The sequence below is a fragment of the Zeus faber genome (genome assembly GCF_960531495.2).
Source record: "Zeus faber genome assembly, chromosome: 7".
NCBI classification, from domain to species: Eukaryota; Metazoa; Chordata; class Actinopteri; order Zeiformes; family Zeidae; genus Zeus; species Zeus faber.
In genome coordinates, this window is record NC_137203.1 from 13,442,242 (window position 1) to 13,458,818 (window position 16,577).

Sequence of the window (16,577 nt, forward strand, 5' to 3'; positions counted from 1 at the left end):
ATTTGAACAGGAACATACAAAAAGATACAAATGACTTGATAAAACTCCACACACGACCGATACCTATACAGTACATAAATGGAGCATCCTCTTCCCCAACACTGCTCCCCTCCGGATGTCAGTAATTTATGCGGCGCTCGCCACCAACGCATTTCAAGGAATGGATACAGCAGAAAACAAAACAAACAAAAAAAAACGTTCATACCTTCCACATTCTATCATCTGACTCAATTGAAATGAAAAACATCGGCCAAATGAACTTCGAACCAAACGGATCCTATGTCTACTTTGTCTACACTAAGTTTATTTAATTCACTAGTTAAATGTCATTTTGTTCTGAGTAAGAGACCTAAACCTGTATTTATATATTCATTCAACCTTTCCTGAACTGCGTGCCAGACTAAAAGGACATGAGGCTGAGTATCAAATACTTAAGGGGAGCGGGAAAGACCCATGCCGTCCCAACGGGACGCGACTGGCAGTGCTCTACGGGGAACCTCTTGGAGCAACGAAGGTTGACACCAACAACAAAATAGAAAAATAAAAATAAAAACTTACAATGTGAACAAAATGCAGTCTACCAAAACCTCCAGGTGTCACATGCTGGATCTAACCCAGGGAGTGATATTTGGACAGAAACTCTCGTCGCTCTCATTTCTGGCCTAAGGGGACTCACAACCTGGTGTAGTGTGTGATTGAAGGGGTTGGATCTTCTTCTGGATCTTCCACAACACTTTTACAGCAGCACGTCCACGGTTCTCAACCCCCAACGGGGCATGTACGCATCTCTAATATCATACTTTTTTGTCCCCCACCCCCCTTCCAAAAGTACTGTCAAGTTTTCCCATATACCAAACCCAGCTGAAAGGCTATATTTCATACATCGGAGACCTAGACTCAAATAAAAAATAAACTGTAAAATCTGAGGACTCCTAAGGTCAAATGTTCTGTCATGGATTCAAGTATTTGTGGTCTGAAGAGATCGTTTCAACCATTTCAAAAAAATGAAAAATCAAAACATATTTGGACCTTTTCCAGTTTCCCAGCACTTGGAGTCTCTGCATGTTAGTGCTACAGGAGCATTTTTTTTTTTTTTTTTTAATTGTTGTACAGTCTTGGTTCAGCACAAGCCATGTTCTGCTGTATGGGGGAAGGCTTCACAGTCCCAGTGAAGCCTTCAACAGAGAGGCCATGTTTTCGGGTATGGTCCCCTCCGCACCTAAAAGAGAAATCAAATATTGCTCTACGATCAAGGGATGGACGCTTCACTGCAGAGCCTGAGCTCCATCATATATAAAGGAATTAGGGCTGACTTGTGTTCCCTCATCAAACTTTCAGTCTCCTGCTTTAGGATTTCATTGATTCTTTCCTTTCTGCTTCAGTAGCGGCCGTGTTCTCGGCTGTCCCTGTACATACTGCATCAGATGGATGTATGCGTTTTGGAGAGTTTCACTAAGGTCATTTTGTCATTAACTATTTGTTAAACATTGGGGATTCAGCAATACCGGTATCAGATACTGGGCAGAAATGGCGTCAGTGTTTCCGCTATATTTGAACAGGCACAGCAGGCCTGGCAGGCCGCCAGGCCAACGAGAACCCCTGCCCGGCCAATAAATAAATACATAAATAAACAACAATGGGGGAAAAAAGAAAAGAAAAAGGCACTCTCCCCCCAAAAAAATATATTAATCTTTTTTTATTGTTATTTATTTTTTTTAATTGGAATTTACAGTTCATTTATGCGATTTAATTTTATGCGATGTACCAACTAGGGATGTTGAAATCTGCCGCCTAAATGTCAAACTGTTTCCGTGATCTGTGTCAACAGTAAAATCAAAATTCATTCATATTCAGTAAAATCGTTTTGTAATAGCCTGTTCAAAACATTCAAAATAAAATAAATAACGAACTGCACTGTTTTCTAAACGGGAGAGGGAGTGAGTGTGCGAGTTTCTGTGGCGGTGACACCGCACCTGCACCGCCGTGATGTGCGCTGCAGGAGTTTTGCGACGGCAGTATCGCTAATCGGTCACATTAATGGTGCAGTGTGTAGAAAGTACGGAACAGACTCTGCAGCACAGTACGAACATAATAAACAATACAGTAGGAACATAATATTCACAAGTATGTTTTAATTCACGTATAATCCCATGAAAATAAGAATCGTTGTGTTGAGCATGAATGAGGGGAGTGAATGAGCCATTCTATCTCCATAGGGAGCGGGTACGCTTCACAGATGTTTGCTTGCCATGTTTACTTGTTTAAATGACTGCGCTCACCGTTCCTGTGGGCGGTGTCAACCGTGAACGTGATTTCTCCACCATGAACAGGGCACAGGGCTACAACTCACAACTCATAATGGCTTTTGATAATAATCTAGACTTAAATGTAATAATTTACTCAATAAAGGCAAATCTTCACTTATGGTAGGTGAAAACAGTCAGGAGCAGGCTGCAAGGAGAGCACTTAGGGGGCCTGCATGACGATTTCAATAAATGGGCCTATTGTGGAAAAATGTCAAAATCCTGATGCCATGGAGACATTTTTCTCCAAGACAAGAAAGATAGAGTGCGGCAATGAACCATGCGCACTGTGTTCATGACGTGAGTGTTTTGCAAAGTTCATTGGTTACACGGTTTATTTCTATGCAATAAATGCAGCTTATTAGGTCATCCTCTCCTTATACCCTCATCAGTCCCACAACGGGGAAATTTGCAATTTCTCTGCATTTACCCATCCTAGTAGCCAACGTATCTAGGAGCAGTGGGCTGCCATATAGAGGCACCTGGGGAGCAGTTAGGGGGTTAAGTGTCTTGCTCAAGGACACATCAGCACGCTACCAGGAGGAGCCGAGGATCGAACCGGCAACCTTCCGCTTACCAGACGACCTTGGGGGAGTGGCATGGGTTGAAAATAATGGAAATTGTCCGGCGCGGGGGACACCTGATGACCCCGGGATTCCCCGCACCCCGTACACAGGGGAACCTGGTTACACGGAAACCCAGGTCCCAGGCCGCTGCACGGGTAAGGCCGCGGCCTGTGGAGCTGTCCATGGTTCTGAAGGTTGGAGCTAATCTGTGGTTCAATGCCAGTTTTGAACACTTCATCGCTATTCCCTAGTCTATTTTAGTTCTTTTTTTCTATATCTTTGGAGTTTAATAGGAATTACAGAACCGTTTTGGACAACGTTTCTAACGCCTTATTTGTACAAAAAAAAATTATTCACAGCAAAGTGCTTTTGTAGTGCGTTCTGAAAACACAACAACAGTGTGTGTGATGTGTGCGTGTTTCGTACCCTCCTCAGCAGCCGTCATGTCCTGCTCCAGTTTGAGTTTCTTCTGTCCCAGTTGCAGCATGCAGTCCTCTATAGTGTCCTTACCGATCAACTTAATCACATTCACCGTCCTGGCGCGTGCACACACACACACACACACACACACACACACACACACACACACACACACACACACACACACACACACACACACACACACACACACACACACACACACACACACACACACGTTTCAGGATTCAGTGAAACGGCATATAAAAAACAATTTCCTGTACGAATGAAACGGAAAGGTTAGGTGGGATGTTGTGGAGTTTTAAGTTCCAAGCAACAACCGGATATTTTCTGCAGATGTGGACTTCTACATAACCTCTATCTTGTTGCATTTTACTTGCACTGATCACTTGTCTTCTTTTAATCTGGCCCCCATTTAATCTCAAATTTATAAACAAAACAATTTAAAATTTTTTTTTCATCAAGTTGATTTTGTCTTTTTTAACAGAAGTTAATACATGTAAATTACAAGAACATAACACGGGTAACATTACAATATGTGTTAATGTCGTCAGCAGCCTGCTATAGTCATTATTTATTTATGTACTCCTTCGTTCCAATATGATTAGCATGTGATTCCTACTTGGTCTGGCCGACACGGTGACATCTGTCCTCTGCCTGTTTGTCGTTGTACGGGTTACAGTCGATGTCGTGCAGGATGACCACGTTAGCGGACGTGAGGTTGATGCCGAGGCCGCCGGCTCGCGTCGACAACAAGAACACAAAGATGTCGCGGTCCGTGTTGAACTCATCGATCAACACAATCCTGTTGGACAGAAAGACGATTAAGCTGCAGGAACATAAAGATAAAGTACTAAACATCTGCTCTGTTGTGTGTAAACAAAGGGGAGGCAGGGAAGTCATGAACTGTCTACCCAAGTTTATTATGTTCTGTGTTCAATGTCAGTAAATGTCTCGTCTGTATAAGGTGGATACTCTATAAAGTGGCATAAAATGAACAAAAAAGACTCGGGCTGTCACGCTTCCGATTTTGAAATCGAAAATCATTTGAAATGAGCGTTCGATTTGGAACTTCAAAATCACAAGCAGGTTTGTGATTTCCCCCGAATTTTTGTTGGTAATATTGGCTGCTGCGCCACTTCCCTAAGCGCTCAACATTAAAGCTTGCCCGGGGCAAGTAAACACTGAAGCTTTTCCAGCTGAGCTGCGTGCGTGAGCGGGAGGCGTAGCTCAAGCCGCAGGAGCCGGAGCGCTCTGGCTCGCAACTTTGGCGCTCTAATAATTTAAAGGAAAAGCGTGCTCCGTACAATATGTTCAGTTGATTTGATTTGAACTGAAAGGGCAGAACAGAGACCGGCAGCTTGGGAGAAGTACCGGCACCGGATGATCTGGCTCTTTAATCCATAAATTGTATGAACAATTTTGTTTACATTTATTCCACAAAAAAAAACCAAAGACATTATTTATAAGGATTTCATGTGACTGGACTCAAAGTTACTCATTGAGAAACAAGCTTTTTTCTTTACAGCTCAAGACTAGATAGTCTAACAATGGCATAGCCGTCAGTGCTGAAAAAGAACACATATGTTTAAATCGAAAAACTAACCGTGACCTTAAAATAAAGAGTCAAATCAAATCGTGGATTTGGAGAATCAAGACACCCCTAAAAAGGGCAATTCAATTGTTAATCCCAATGATTAATATGACAACTAATCGCCAACTAAACTTCCATGATCTTTGCAGTTCTACTAGACAAAAGTGGGTCATGACCGGCTCATTTCAGGAGGCTATTTTGAAGTTAAATAGAGAGAATTGTTTTTCGGACCTGTTAGCTATGGGTGTGGATCCGTCTAGTCGGACGTAGCGATGCTTGAGGTGTCTCAGCAGGATCTCAACGATGTCCAGCATCATAGTGAACTGACTGAACAGCACCACCCGGTCGCCCTGCAGGAACAGCAGAAAAGCTCTGTTACAAACACCGGCAGCGTCGTGACGAAGAGCAAGAAAGGTCAGGAAGGGAGAAGAGCGGAAGTCTAGCCTCCTTCTGGTTTTAACTTAGTGATTTAGTTTACGAAAGATAAATCTCTAGGTCAGGGGTTCCCAACCTGGGGTCTAGACACCCCTCAGGGGTCATGGAAGGAATTGCAGAGAATCCAATTACAGATCAGCAAAATTATTAGTTTCTTTACTTAAAATTATTATAATTTTTTAATGTTTATTTTTATAAAATAAATATGCAAATAAACACAAACACACACACACACACACACACACACACACTCACTCACTCACGTGCACACACACACACACACACACACACGCGCACACACGCACACGTTTTAATATACCCTTAGTAATGATAGTGTTTTTTGTTTTGAGACTTTATTACAGTCAAATTTCTATTTCATTTTTTTAAATGTTTCATCATTTTGGAGGGGGGTTTTCCCCAGAACGACTTCCCTCTGCCAAGAGACTTGTCATGCTGCTTTAGGTTGAATGACAGTTTTTGGTGAAACAGCAAGTGTGAACAGAAAGAAACACAGTAAGCATTTCGCCGACAGTTATCCAGAGCTAAACAAACGATAAGTCCCCATCAGCCAACGAGACATGATGAACCCTCCACCCATTCACCCGTACCTGCTCTTTAAGGGAGGCCAATAACTCGGTGAGGTGGTTGAACTTCCCCGAATCGAGAAGCAGGTGTTTCTCCAGCTGGTACGAGCTGATGGAGGTGTACTGCTGGCACAGGCCGTGCAGCTCAAAGTCCGACATCACCTCCATGTCCTCCTGTATCAGAGCGGCATCTGCGTCAAAGTGGGTGGGCTCCTAGGGGCCGGGAGGGGAGGAAGAGAAAAGAAAGACTGTTCATAAAAGGGGAACAGAGGAAGATAAGAATAACCTGAAAGATGGATTGTTAGGAAGTAAAGCCTGGTGAGATATCTTGACAATTATAATGCAATATGTGTGATTACTCCAGGTACTTTCATACAATATTTAAAGTGGTAAATCCATAAGATTATATTGTTTTTTTTGTTGAAAAATCTCATATTTCATACTTTTTTTTTTTTTTTGTTAAACTGCGAGCAGGGAGTTCAAACACTATTTAATTCATTTGCATTACACATGTAATTATCTATATGCTGTTTCCATTGTTGGTGGCAGGGTCTGCCTTTCCCAAGGGAATTAATGCGAAGATCGGGGCATGAGCAAGCATTGAACAGCAGCACACAAGCATTGAACGGCAGCCTGTGCTCAGTAAACTGTCAATATTGATAAACATACACAAAAAAAGGATTGGATTTTTTTGGATTTTGGATTACAAAATCGCTATGCAGAATTTTAACATTCAACTCAGAATAAATCTAGTCACATATTATCAATAATATATCATCAGCATTGAGCCCTATTAATAGGCTGAACCTACTTTAAGCATCAGTTTGCTCATCGCTCTGAGTTTTTCAGTGGTGTAGTACTGTCTGTGAAGAAGAGGGTGGTTGGCCATCTTCCTCAGCTGCATCATCACATTACACAGCTCCCGCTCTGCACAAGGGAGAGGCGCGAGGGAAGGAGAGCGATGAAGGAGGAAGAGTCATTTCAATGATTTAAAATTTTCTTCATTAAGGGTTGAGGGGCTGAAGGTACAAGTCAAAGTCGTGTAAGTTCTTTCTTACTCTCTCCATTGTTGGACTTTTTTTTTAGTTTCTTGAAGAGTGCCTGGTACAAAGCCTGCTGTTTCTCACTCATGGAGCAGAATTCAATCTTCTCAAACTTGGCTGGCAGCTGCCGTAGGACCTGAGAAAACATGAAAACACAATTATCTTCTACTTTCAAGAGTCTAATGACTTCTTGCTGTTACATGATTCGTGTGCAAATGTAAAATCACTGGAGGTGGATGCCTATACAAATTAGTTGTAATTTTATTCTACTAATTTTAAATTGATTAATTTATAATTTGTGGACTTTGAGAAAGATCAGAAATGAGAAAGTTTATTCCACCAGGTATGTTTACATTATACTAAGAATTAGGGTTGGTGAGGTTTGGTGGGTTACACTGCAGACCATTAGCATTAAAAAAGCTTAGCAGTCAGAAAAAAATGGAGAATAAAAATTTTAATGTAATAAAAAAAGTGAGGTAAAAAATACAAATTGTCAAATATATACAAAATAGCCAAAAAAAACACCAATAGATATATAAAGACATACAAATATACACAATGCGATATTATGCACAGGACAAATAATTGTTCTCGGTATGCTTATAAATATAAATTACTACAAAATGCTAACTAGCTTATAACAGTAAGTACAGTGTAATACCAGTGTCATTTCATTAGTCTTTTATAATCTGTCTCACTTAAACCCAACAACTAAGAAACACACTGAATATTAAATTGATTACATTTTGGCCTTTGAGCCTTATATTTGCTGAAGGAAATTTAAACTCCGAACAGAAAAAGCCTTTTAATCTAGGATCCCGACCAGCGCTGTTTAAAACTGTATCGGAACAAATGTGTGACAAAGACAACTTTTACGACACGCAAAGGTCAAAGGTCAAGCTCGGCTCGGTCCGCTCACCTCATTCTTGACCCTTCGGAGGATGAAGGGTTTCATGATGAGTTTAGCCTGAGCGATGCGGTTCCTTTCAAAGCGGCTCTGCTCCTCGTGGGATTTCTGACAGCAAGAAGCGTGAAAAGGGTGAGAGCAGGAAGGAGGTTAAAAAATAAAAATAAATAGGAAAAAACAAAAAACAACACAAAGTAATTGTTTACCTTTCAGGAAAACATCCCTTTTGCATTGTCTAGTCCTTGGCACATAATGCCTGATAGAGACAAGTTGTTCTTGCTTATTTTGACTAGACTTGTTTTTGGGGGGTTATTTTGACTAGACTTATTTATTTGTTTTTTTGTTATTTTGACTAGACCATTATTTGTACGTTATATTGTTTTAAACAGCTGCACTTGCATTCCATGGCCCAAGATGACACTTCACAGCACTGTCTATGTCCAGCCTATATTGTGTTTGTATGCCCCAAATCCAAATCTTAATAAATTAAATTTCATTGTATTGTATTGTCACCGTGGTTCAGTCTTTGGCATTGATACACCTATTCCCTTCAGCTTGACATATACAGCATATCTATGTTTCCATTATTTTTAACATTTCCATTTATCAAGCGTACAGTACTTGAAAGTACTTACACACTACAAGTATATACAGTAAGTAAACGCGTCTGCATAGACACACAAAAACAAAGAGCTTCCTTGACTTTAAGGACAAACGGAAGACACACCCGCATACTGTACTAACCATGGAGAACATCTTGGAGATCTGAGTGGTGGAGCTGGAGAACATGGAGGGCATGATGAAGTTCAACAGGGACATGAGCTCCAAGAGGTTGTTCTGCAGGGGGGTTCCCGTCAGGAGAAGGCGGTGCTCGGCCTGGAGGGAGGAAATGAGAGGTATGGAGAAACCGTTGTTTAGTTCAGTTCAATTCCAGGGAGGGAATGTGTGAGTGATGCGGCGCACGCACGTTTATGCCCATGAGGTAGCGGTAGCGCAGGGAGTTCATGTTCTTCAGCATGTGACCCTCATCGAACACAGCGTACTTCAGACACAGCTTCCGGAAAAGGCTGCGGTCACTGTCATTTCCTATTGTCAAATTATACCTGAAAAACAACAAACACAATTGTTGTGATCATCAAATGGGGTTTCCCGTACCCCTAGGGGTACTTTAGGGTACTCCAAAATTCACATTTTTCTTTTATAAAAATATTTTTATAGTGTTAGAAAAATGTTGGTTGTGTATACTGTAATAAATAAATAATTTTATTTCTTTTTTAAACATGACACACATACAGTTCATAATTGATGTCAATTAAATTTTTTTACAATGGTAAAATATCCATTAATAATTAAACAGTTTTCGAATTTAAGCATCACTGTAACGGTTTTATCCTTGCGTCAAGTTTTGCGCCGGTTAATAACCTACTATCCAGCATAAACCAAATTGAGCCAAATATCTCCAATTGCAATTCCAAAGCATGTGAGCATGCATGCACAACTTGTTTGGTTGAGTAAATCCATGGAAAAAGTGACAGTGATCCAGAGTTTTGCTCATAGATTAAAAAAAAAAAACAAAAAAAAAAAACCACTCCATAGCTTTTATATTGTAGCATTTTGGGGTCCTGAAAAGTGCTTGGGGGAAATTCATCCAGAACAACTTCCCTATCAGCAAAACATGCAGGATAACGGTGGCAAAATGGAAAACCGAAACTCTTCCAAAAAAAAACACAGTACTCTGCTACATTATCACCTGCTGATTTCTAGTGAATACAACTTAACATTTCAGTAACAAAACCTCTCACTGAGCTGCAGAAGATAAGATAATGCTTTATTAATCCCTGGAGGAAATTCATGGAGGAAGAGAAGAACAACGGACCCTTTCTCTACTTAGACGTAATGGGATGAATCCATCTGAATTGGCATTTGTAAAAACAGTCCTTACTCACGTGGAAACAATGACGTTAAAATCTGCTTCACCAGCCAGGATCTCATGTTTTAGAGCTCTTCGGTCCTCCACAGACCCTGGATAGACAGAAATACAGACCCCCGCTTTAAACAAAAGCAGCTAAAATATCTCCTATGACCTCGGTGCGCAATTGTACATTTTTCCACAAGGAACTAGGGATGCATCGGTACAATGGGCCTACGGTTCGGTAAATATCAAGTCAAGAGTGTGGAAGTCGGGAGAGGCGAGAGGGAAGTGAGGTGAGTGCCTGGTGCGAGTGGAAGAGAGTGTCTGAAGAGAAGTTTGTAATGAAAAGGGACACGGCCATCCCAGGCAGGGCTCCAGACTAACCTTTTCCACGAGTAGTGGAGTGGTGCTTCCAAACTGAAAATTTTAGGAGCACCAGCACAAAATTGAGGAGCACCACTGACATCTACATGCAATGCAACACATTCATATTTTTTACCATTTGAATTGTATTAAGCCTGGTTTATTCGTGTAGCTACAGCAGTCATTGTTGAAATTGGTCAGTGGGCATTGCATTACTTCTACATATTACATATATGTTTGTTCTTTGTATTTAAACGGGTGTTGATCGATAAGCAAATCCGACAGCAGCTGTAGGTCTCTGGCGAAATGTAGACTCATAAAACACATTTAAATTTATTGCACTCTTTACAAAAACATTTCTCTGTAGTTTTATCTCACGGTTCCATTGAAAAGGCTCACGTAGCCACACACAGTTAAAATAAATAAAATAAAATAGACCTCTCGTGCAAAAAAAATAAATAAAAAAGAGAAATGCCGCACAGCTCCACGCAGGCCCCATCGGCTGACATGTCCAGTGAAGCTGCAACAGCGGATTAACATGGACTTAATAGGAAGCCTGCACTGAGGGCACGCCGCGCTCGTACGCTGCGCCAACGCGTCCGGTGGACTTCTAAGTCAAAATGTTTTATTTATTAAATGCACAGTATAGCTCAGGGTCATTCTGAACAGTGAAATTCTTGTGACAAGGCAAGCGACAACCCAATCTTTTTGATTTTTCCTGTGATACCGTAATACCTGCGGTTCACTTGTGCGTACTGAACCGCATACAGCAAGGTTCGATAACATTCCGTGTACCGTTGCACCCCAACGAGGAACCTTACCGCAGTAGATGAGAACTTTAAGGCTTGGACACCACAGCTTCAGTTCTCTGACCCAGTTATCTAAGAGATGGACGGAAGAAAGTCTGAATGAGCGGACAGTTACACTTTCCAAAGAATAAAAGTTAGTATTGGACAGGAGGGTTTTGGCTGATTAAATTAATTTAGATTCTCCTCATCCAAATCAAACAAGAATGAAAAAAAAAAAAAAAAAAAAAGGGGGAAAAAAAACCCCAAACAGCTGGACACAAGGTTGGGAAATGTGAGCGGCTGATTCAAAGTATACGTGTCGTACTGGGAATGTCATTACCTAGCGTTGAGGAGGGCACTGTGATGAGATGAGGACCTGGTATTCCATTCTGGTAGAGCTGAGCAAGGAAGGCTATGGCCTGGATGGTCTTCCCTAGACCCTGGAGGGAGGGAGGGAAGCACAGCATGAAGCATGGGGTACACTCTAAAATAAAAGATGTGGTTGTAAAAAAAAAAAAAGAAGAAAAAGGTTAAACACCTATCCTTCAGTCTGATACCAGCAGGAAAAGGAAAAGGCAGACAAGGACCTTAATTGTAATTCAGATGTCAAACCATTCAACATAAGGCCAGAGAAATACAGAAACTATTACAGAACTCTCAGTCTCTCCAAAAGCTCACAAGGGCTGTATTTTATGAATTACATTTGAAGGTATATAGTCATATAACCATATCCGTAATAATTTAGGGTTTTCTCTTGTTTATGAAATAGAAAATACTCAATAAGCATTGCATATTGCAGAAGTATGATAGTTAACGAACATTGAAAGTGACTTTAGAGAAGAAAATATCTTGCCAGAGTATTCAAAATGAGAAAATGACTCCATATACATATAGTGTGAAAAATATTGGATTTTTCATACAGATGGATAATTTACCTACCTTCATTCCTACACTTACTAATTTCTACCTAGTGCACATAAAGGTGAACAGTAAAGGTGTGCAGTTCCATCTCTGGTCACCTCTTACCATCTCATCAGCCAGGATACCACTCAGTTTGTGCTGGTGCAGCAGGAGCAGCCACTTCAGGCCAATCAGCTGATACGGTTTCAGCTGAAACCTGAAAAAACACAATAAGAACAAAATATATAAGAGGCTGAGAATCAAACATCCAGTCAAGAGTTGGAGGCGACTGTAGATTTTAGAAGTGCTGCTTCTTCTGACCCCTAAATAAGCGGGACCTGCTCGTGACTAAGCATCTATCTCAGACCTGCCAACCTTGGGAAAATATTTTGAGTACCACAGTCTCTATGGTGTTTGAGTGACTGCAGCTAAATGACTCCATCAGTTATTCACACCGTAGCAGTCTCATAACGGGGCTAATCACATCGTACGCGAGCTACCACAGCTAACCATAAACAGTATTTTAATGAATCTCTTTAGGACATATCCCTTGAAATGCATCATCTCCTAAAATTACCGAACATCATTACCAACTAGAGATGCACTGATTGCAATTTTCTAGGCCGATTCAGATTCCTGATTTTTTTAAAGTCTGACCTGCCGATTCCAATTTGGGGCGATGCCAATTTTCATTCAATTATATGCTCATAAAAAGACCATTTGACTTTACCCGCTATGGAACAATTATACAACATGAAACAGTCACTGAGTTCCAATAATATTGAATATGGGACTGCCACTAAGTTTCAGTATAATGCAACCTGTAAATTGAGTTTAAGTAGGACACAACATATAATTAACATGGAAATGTCCAGTTCAAACCTCAAAAGTCTCTTAAACTAAAATCGTAGTAGAGCTGCACGCAGCGCATCTATTTGCTCAGCCCCCTCTCTCACTCCCCTCCTCTCCGTGCACACTCCAGCTTAGATTGGGCCCACAAAAATAAAAACAAGCCTGACATGAGCCTGTGCACGTTCTGTCTGAGCCTGGCACGGGCCCGTCCCATTGGCTGCTTATATGGGCCCGGCCCGAGCCTAAAATGGAGATTTTCTTGGTAAGTTGGCTGTTTGTAAGTTAACTATTTCTGGGTTGTTTGAATGACAAAAAGCTTTCCAGAATTACATGCGGGATCTCACTGAACAAACTACTTCCTCTCGCGAAAGACCTGTAAAGCGAGTGTGGTGCTGTAGGCAGCGAAAACCCAATACATTTCAAATCGTAACATTTGACTGACTGGCGAAGAAACATAAATGACAAGGATCTAATTAATGAATGAATGAACTGAAGTGTGGGATGGAGTTGTTGGGGCTGGGAGGGGAGGAGACACGTGATATTGCAGTGTTATAACATAACATTCTGATTATCACATGAAACAGCTTACTCCGCACCCTAATTATAAAAACAAATAAATAAATAAATAAAAACCTCAGCCCACGAGAATAGAAATGGAGGGGAAATTCCTACCCGACAAACAAGCACCTTATATAGGTATTATTTAATAATTCATTTTAAAAAGCCTGGGTGTGCCTCCTCCCGCACGCAGCTATATTGTTTAGCTCTAAGCTGCTCACAATAACCAATCGAAGGCTTCTATGGTTTTTAAGTGTGGCTCTAAGAGAGAGTTGAATATGTTACACGTTACCTGGTGCCAATAAATAAACAGTTGTCAATTTATGAAATTTTCTCATCCCTTAATTGTAATACTTTATATACAATGTTGTTAAGAATAGTTGAATAAATAAACAAACAAACAAAGCTACACAATAATTAGAAGGCTCAAATTCGACCCTGTGATCGGTGTCGGCCGAAACGGCTTCCAGCGATCGTGATCAAATAAATAAATAAAACGATGTCCAACTATTGGTCGTATCTTCCCATAGTTAGGCAATACTACAAAACTGTTAATATATGTTATTTTAATGATAAGTTTGTAACATTCATTGTTTATTAGGGATGGGAACCGGAAGGGAGTTCTGATGCGAGAATTCAATCTAGCCGCCGCTTCGCTGTGATTCTTTTTTGATTCTCATTTTTGATTGTTGACATTCTACGGATGACTAAACAACATGAAGGTCTTGCATCCCCTCCCTTTCTGTTGTGACGTTTTGCTCAACTTTCAATCGAAATGAATTCAATGAGAGTCTTTGGATATTATTATTATTTTCTGAAGCAGTTGTTTCCCTACATAACAAAAAAATAAATAAAATAAAATAAATTCACTTGATTCACTGATTTGGGAATCATGGGAGAAATGGATAAACTACAAAGACAGAAAGCGCTGATTTGTTCTTTTAAATGACCTCTATGACCCTTTTGAGAATGCTCATGTGTTACTCACTGGCTGTTGAGGATGCTGGGCTGTTGTGCAGGCCCTTCCCCCTTCTCCATGATCTGGGTGACCTGCTGGACCATCTTGGAGGAGATGGTCTCACACTTCGACATGAGGCCGAGGACAACTGTGCGCTCCTTTAGAACAACCTTGCAGCCAAACAACAAATCCTCTGACAATCCGTTCTCCTTGTGGAAAACGTCCCTCTGTAGAAGAGCGGGGACATAGAGTTTGCATAAACTCAAATCTCGGCTTGATGCAAAACTCAAACAAAGAGAAATACTGGGTTACTTTGTCGACCCATCTTCTCAATTATGTTCTCTTTAAGGTATAAGATATTAAACTCAAGAGATGAACAGAATTTTGGGTTTGGGTTTAGGCTAAACTTTGCCAATGCTTGCCGCCATTTCCTCACATTGCTGTCAAATGTAAATTGGAAGAGAAACAATGGTGCAAAGGCTGATGTCTCAATTAATACTATATCATTAAAACACACAACTAACCCATAATGCATATATAATATATAACTGTATGTGACAAATAACCTCTTGAACTCACACACACACACACACACACACACACACACACACACACACACACACACACACACACACACACACACACACACACACACACACACACACACACACACACACACACACACACACACACACACACACACCAGGCTCTGCCAGCTGACGAATGGCCTGAGCTCCACGATCTTCTGGGCCTTCTTGACAGAACAGCCAGCGATCAACGACAGCTCGTCCAGCGACGCCTCCTGCAGGAATTTAAGTATCTGTGTCTTCTGCGGCGACACCTCGCCGTTCCCGTCGTCCTCCCCCGAGTCCAGCTCGTCGTCAGAGTCCTCGTACTCGCTGTCCGCGGCCTCCTCTTCCTCGTTCTCATTCTCCCCCTCCGAGCTCACGCGCTCCGCGGAGGCCGCTCGCGCCTTCCTCCTCTTCTCCGCCGCCTCTTTCTTCGCCGCGCTGGTACCACTGGCGAATCTGGACAGCATCTGGGCCACGGACGACGAGGAAGAGGAGGAGGCGGCTGATTTCTGGGCAGAGGAGGAGGACGGTGAATCGGAGTCTCTGCTGAGCCACACCGACAGGCTGGAGGAGCCGCCGCTCGATTTGGACGCTTTGTCGTTCTTGGTCTGCCTGCCGTCTCTGCCGTCCTTCGCGTCAGTGAAGTGTCTGTGGTCTCTGGAACCCTTAGAGTCTCTATGGCTTTTGTGGTGCTTTGTCTCCCCGTGGCTTCGATTTGACTCTCTGCTGGATTTTTCAGATTTCGCTTCCTTGGCATCGGGTGAACTGAAGCTGGTATCATCTGTGACAGTGAGTGAAATAAAAGGGAGGTTTTTTTTTTTTAAGTTTGCAATTGATTCCCTGCAACGGGCAACTTAATTACCAACATGTGAACGTTTTTTTGAAATATTCGTCAGCATTTTGCCCAGACATTGAAGAAAGGTCTTTGTGGTTGTGTCTTCTGGAATAGAGAACAATGCTTGGGCTACAAATTTCATGCCCCCAACCACATCATTTTGGCTTTCATAAAAAGGAGAAAATCATGCCCGCACCGTTGTCTGAGAACATCTTGAGAACCTCCAAGGCATCTTTGGCGTTCCACTCGTGCTCTTGAAGCACCAGGCGCAGCTCCTGCACACGACGGGGAAAACGCCTTCAAATGTTACAGACCGGGTCAGGGAGCGCGGGCGGGGCTGTTCATATCAGTGTTTTTATGTGAGTGTCTACCTCCTTGTCCTGGTCAGGAAACCTTCTCTGCAGTCTTCTGACCATGGCCTCCTGCTTCTCCCAGCTTGGTTCTCCAGCTTCTTCTTCTTCTTCTTCTTCTTCCTCCTCCTCCTCCTCGTCATCGTCATCTTCTTCTTCATCAGAATCTTCGGACTGAACGTGAGCAAAAGAGAATTTGAAATGAAACCGACCTGATCAGGAGGAGGAACGAAGCAGCTAATGTAATCTTTCACGCGTCGTACACACTGTGGGTGACCCGTTATAACGTTTCAAAGAAGAAGCAAATAGGTTACATAAATGAAATGACTATCAGTCGAAAACAGCTAAATCCATCTAGAATAAATCTTACTATGGATGGCCTCTTCATCTTTTTCTTGGGCTGCGTGACGTCACTATCCCGGGAACTGCCACATGCCTCCTGCTTTCTCTTCTTACTGGAATCTGTGAACAATCAGAACATCGGTAAAACCTGAGATGATACAGAAAAAAAAAAAAAAAAAAGATGCAACCAAATCACAGTGAGAGAATGAGAGGGAGTGAGCTCTTGCCTTCCGTATCCCTGAACCTCATGACGCACAGTGCCACGGCCCCGTCCAAT

General features: G+C 41.8%; 1 protein-coding gene across 1 annotated transcript in view; it reads right to left on the reverse strand.

Annotated features, from left to right (window-relative positions):
* Nucleotides 1-13: 13 nt before the first annotated feature.
* smarcad1a (SNF2 related chromatin remodeling ATPase with DExD box 1a) overlaps nucleotides 14-16,577 on the reverse strand; it is an 18,642-nt gene continuing 2,078 nt past the window's right edge. Inside the window, exons 4-23 of the mRNA XM_080004199.1 lie at nucleotides 16,528-16,577; nucleotides 16,329-16,420; nucleotides 15,980-16,132; nucleotides 15,805-15,883; nucleotides 14,905-15,554; nucleotides 14,232-14,428; nucleotides 11,960-12,050; nucleotides 11,274-11,373; nucleotides 10,967-11,026; nucleotides 9,817-9,892; nucleotides 8,838-8,973; nucleotides 8,615-8,746; nucleotides 7,883-7,978; nucleotides 6,979-7,099; nucleotides 6,732-6,847; nucleotides 5,945-6,133; nucleotides 5,133-5,251; nucleotides 3,930-4,112; nucleotides 3,296-3,405; nucleotides 14-1,219 (exon numbers count right to left, since the gene is read on the reverse strand). The exon at nucleotides 16,528-16,577 is cut by the window's right edge and continues 20 nt beyond it. Of these exons, the coding sequence (XP_079860325.1) occupies nucleotides 1,158-1,219; nucleotides 3,296-3,405; nucleotides 3,930-4,112; nucleotides 5,133-5,251; nucleotides 5,945-6,133; nucleotides 6,732-6,847; nucleotides 6,979-7,099; nucleotides 7,883-7,978; nucleotides 8,615-8,746; nucleotides 8,838-8,973; nucleotides 9,817-9,892; nucleotides 10,967-11,026; nucleotides 11,274-11,373; nucleotides 11,960-12,050; nucleotides 14,232-14,428; nucleotides 14,905-15,554; nucleotides 15,805-15,883; nucleotides 15,980-16,132; nucleotides 16,329-16,420; nucleotides 16,528-16,577 (2,812 nt within the window). The 3' untranslated portion in view covers nucleotides 14-1,157. The remainder of the gene's footprint in view (nucleotides 1,220-3,295; nucleotides 3,406-3,929; nucleotides 4,113-5,132; nucleotides 5,252-5,944; nucleotides 6,134-6,731; nucleotides 6,848-6,978; nucleotides 7,100-7,882; nucleotides 7,979-8,614; nucleotides 8,747-8,837; nucleotides 8,974-9,816; nucleotides 9,893-10,966; nucleotides 11,027-11,273; nucleotides 11,374-11,959; nucleotides 12,051-14,231; nucleotides 14,429-14,904; nucleotides 15,555-15,804; nucleotides 15,884-15,979; nucleotides 16,133-16,328; nucleotides 16,421-16,527) is intronic.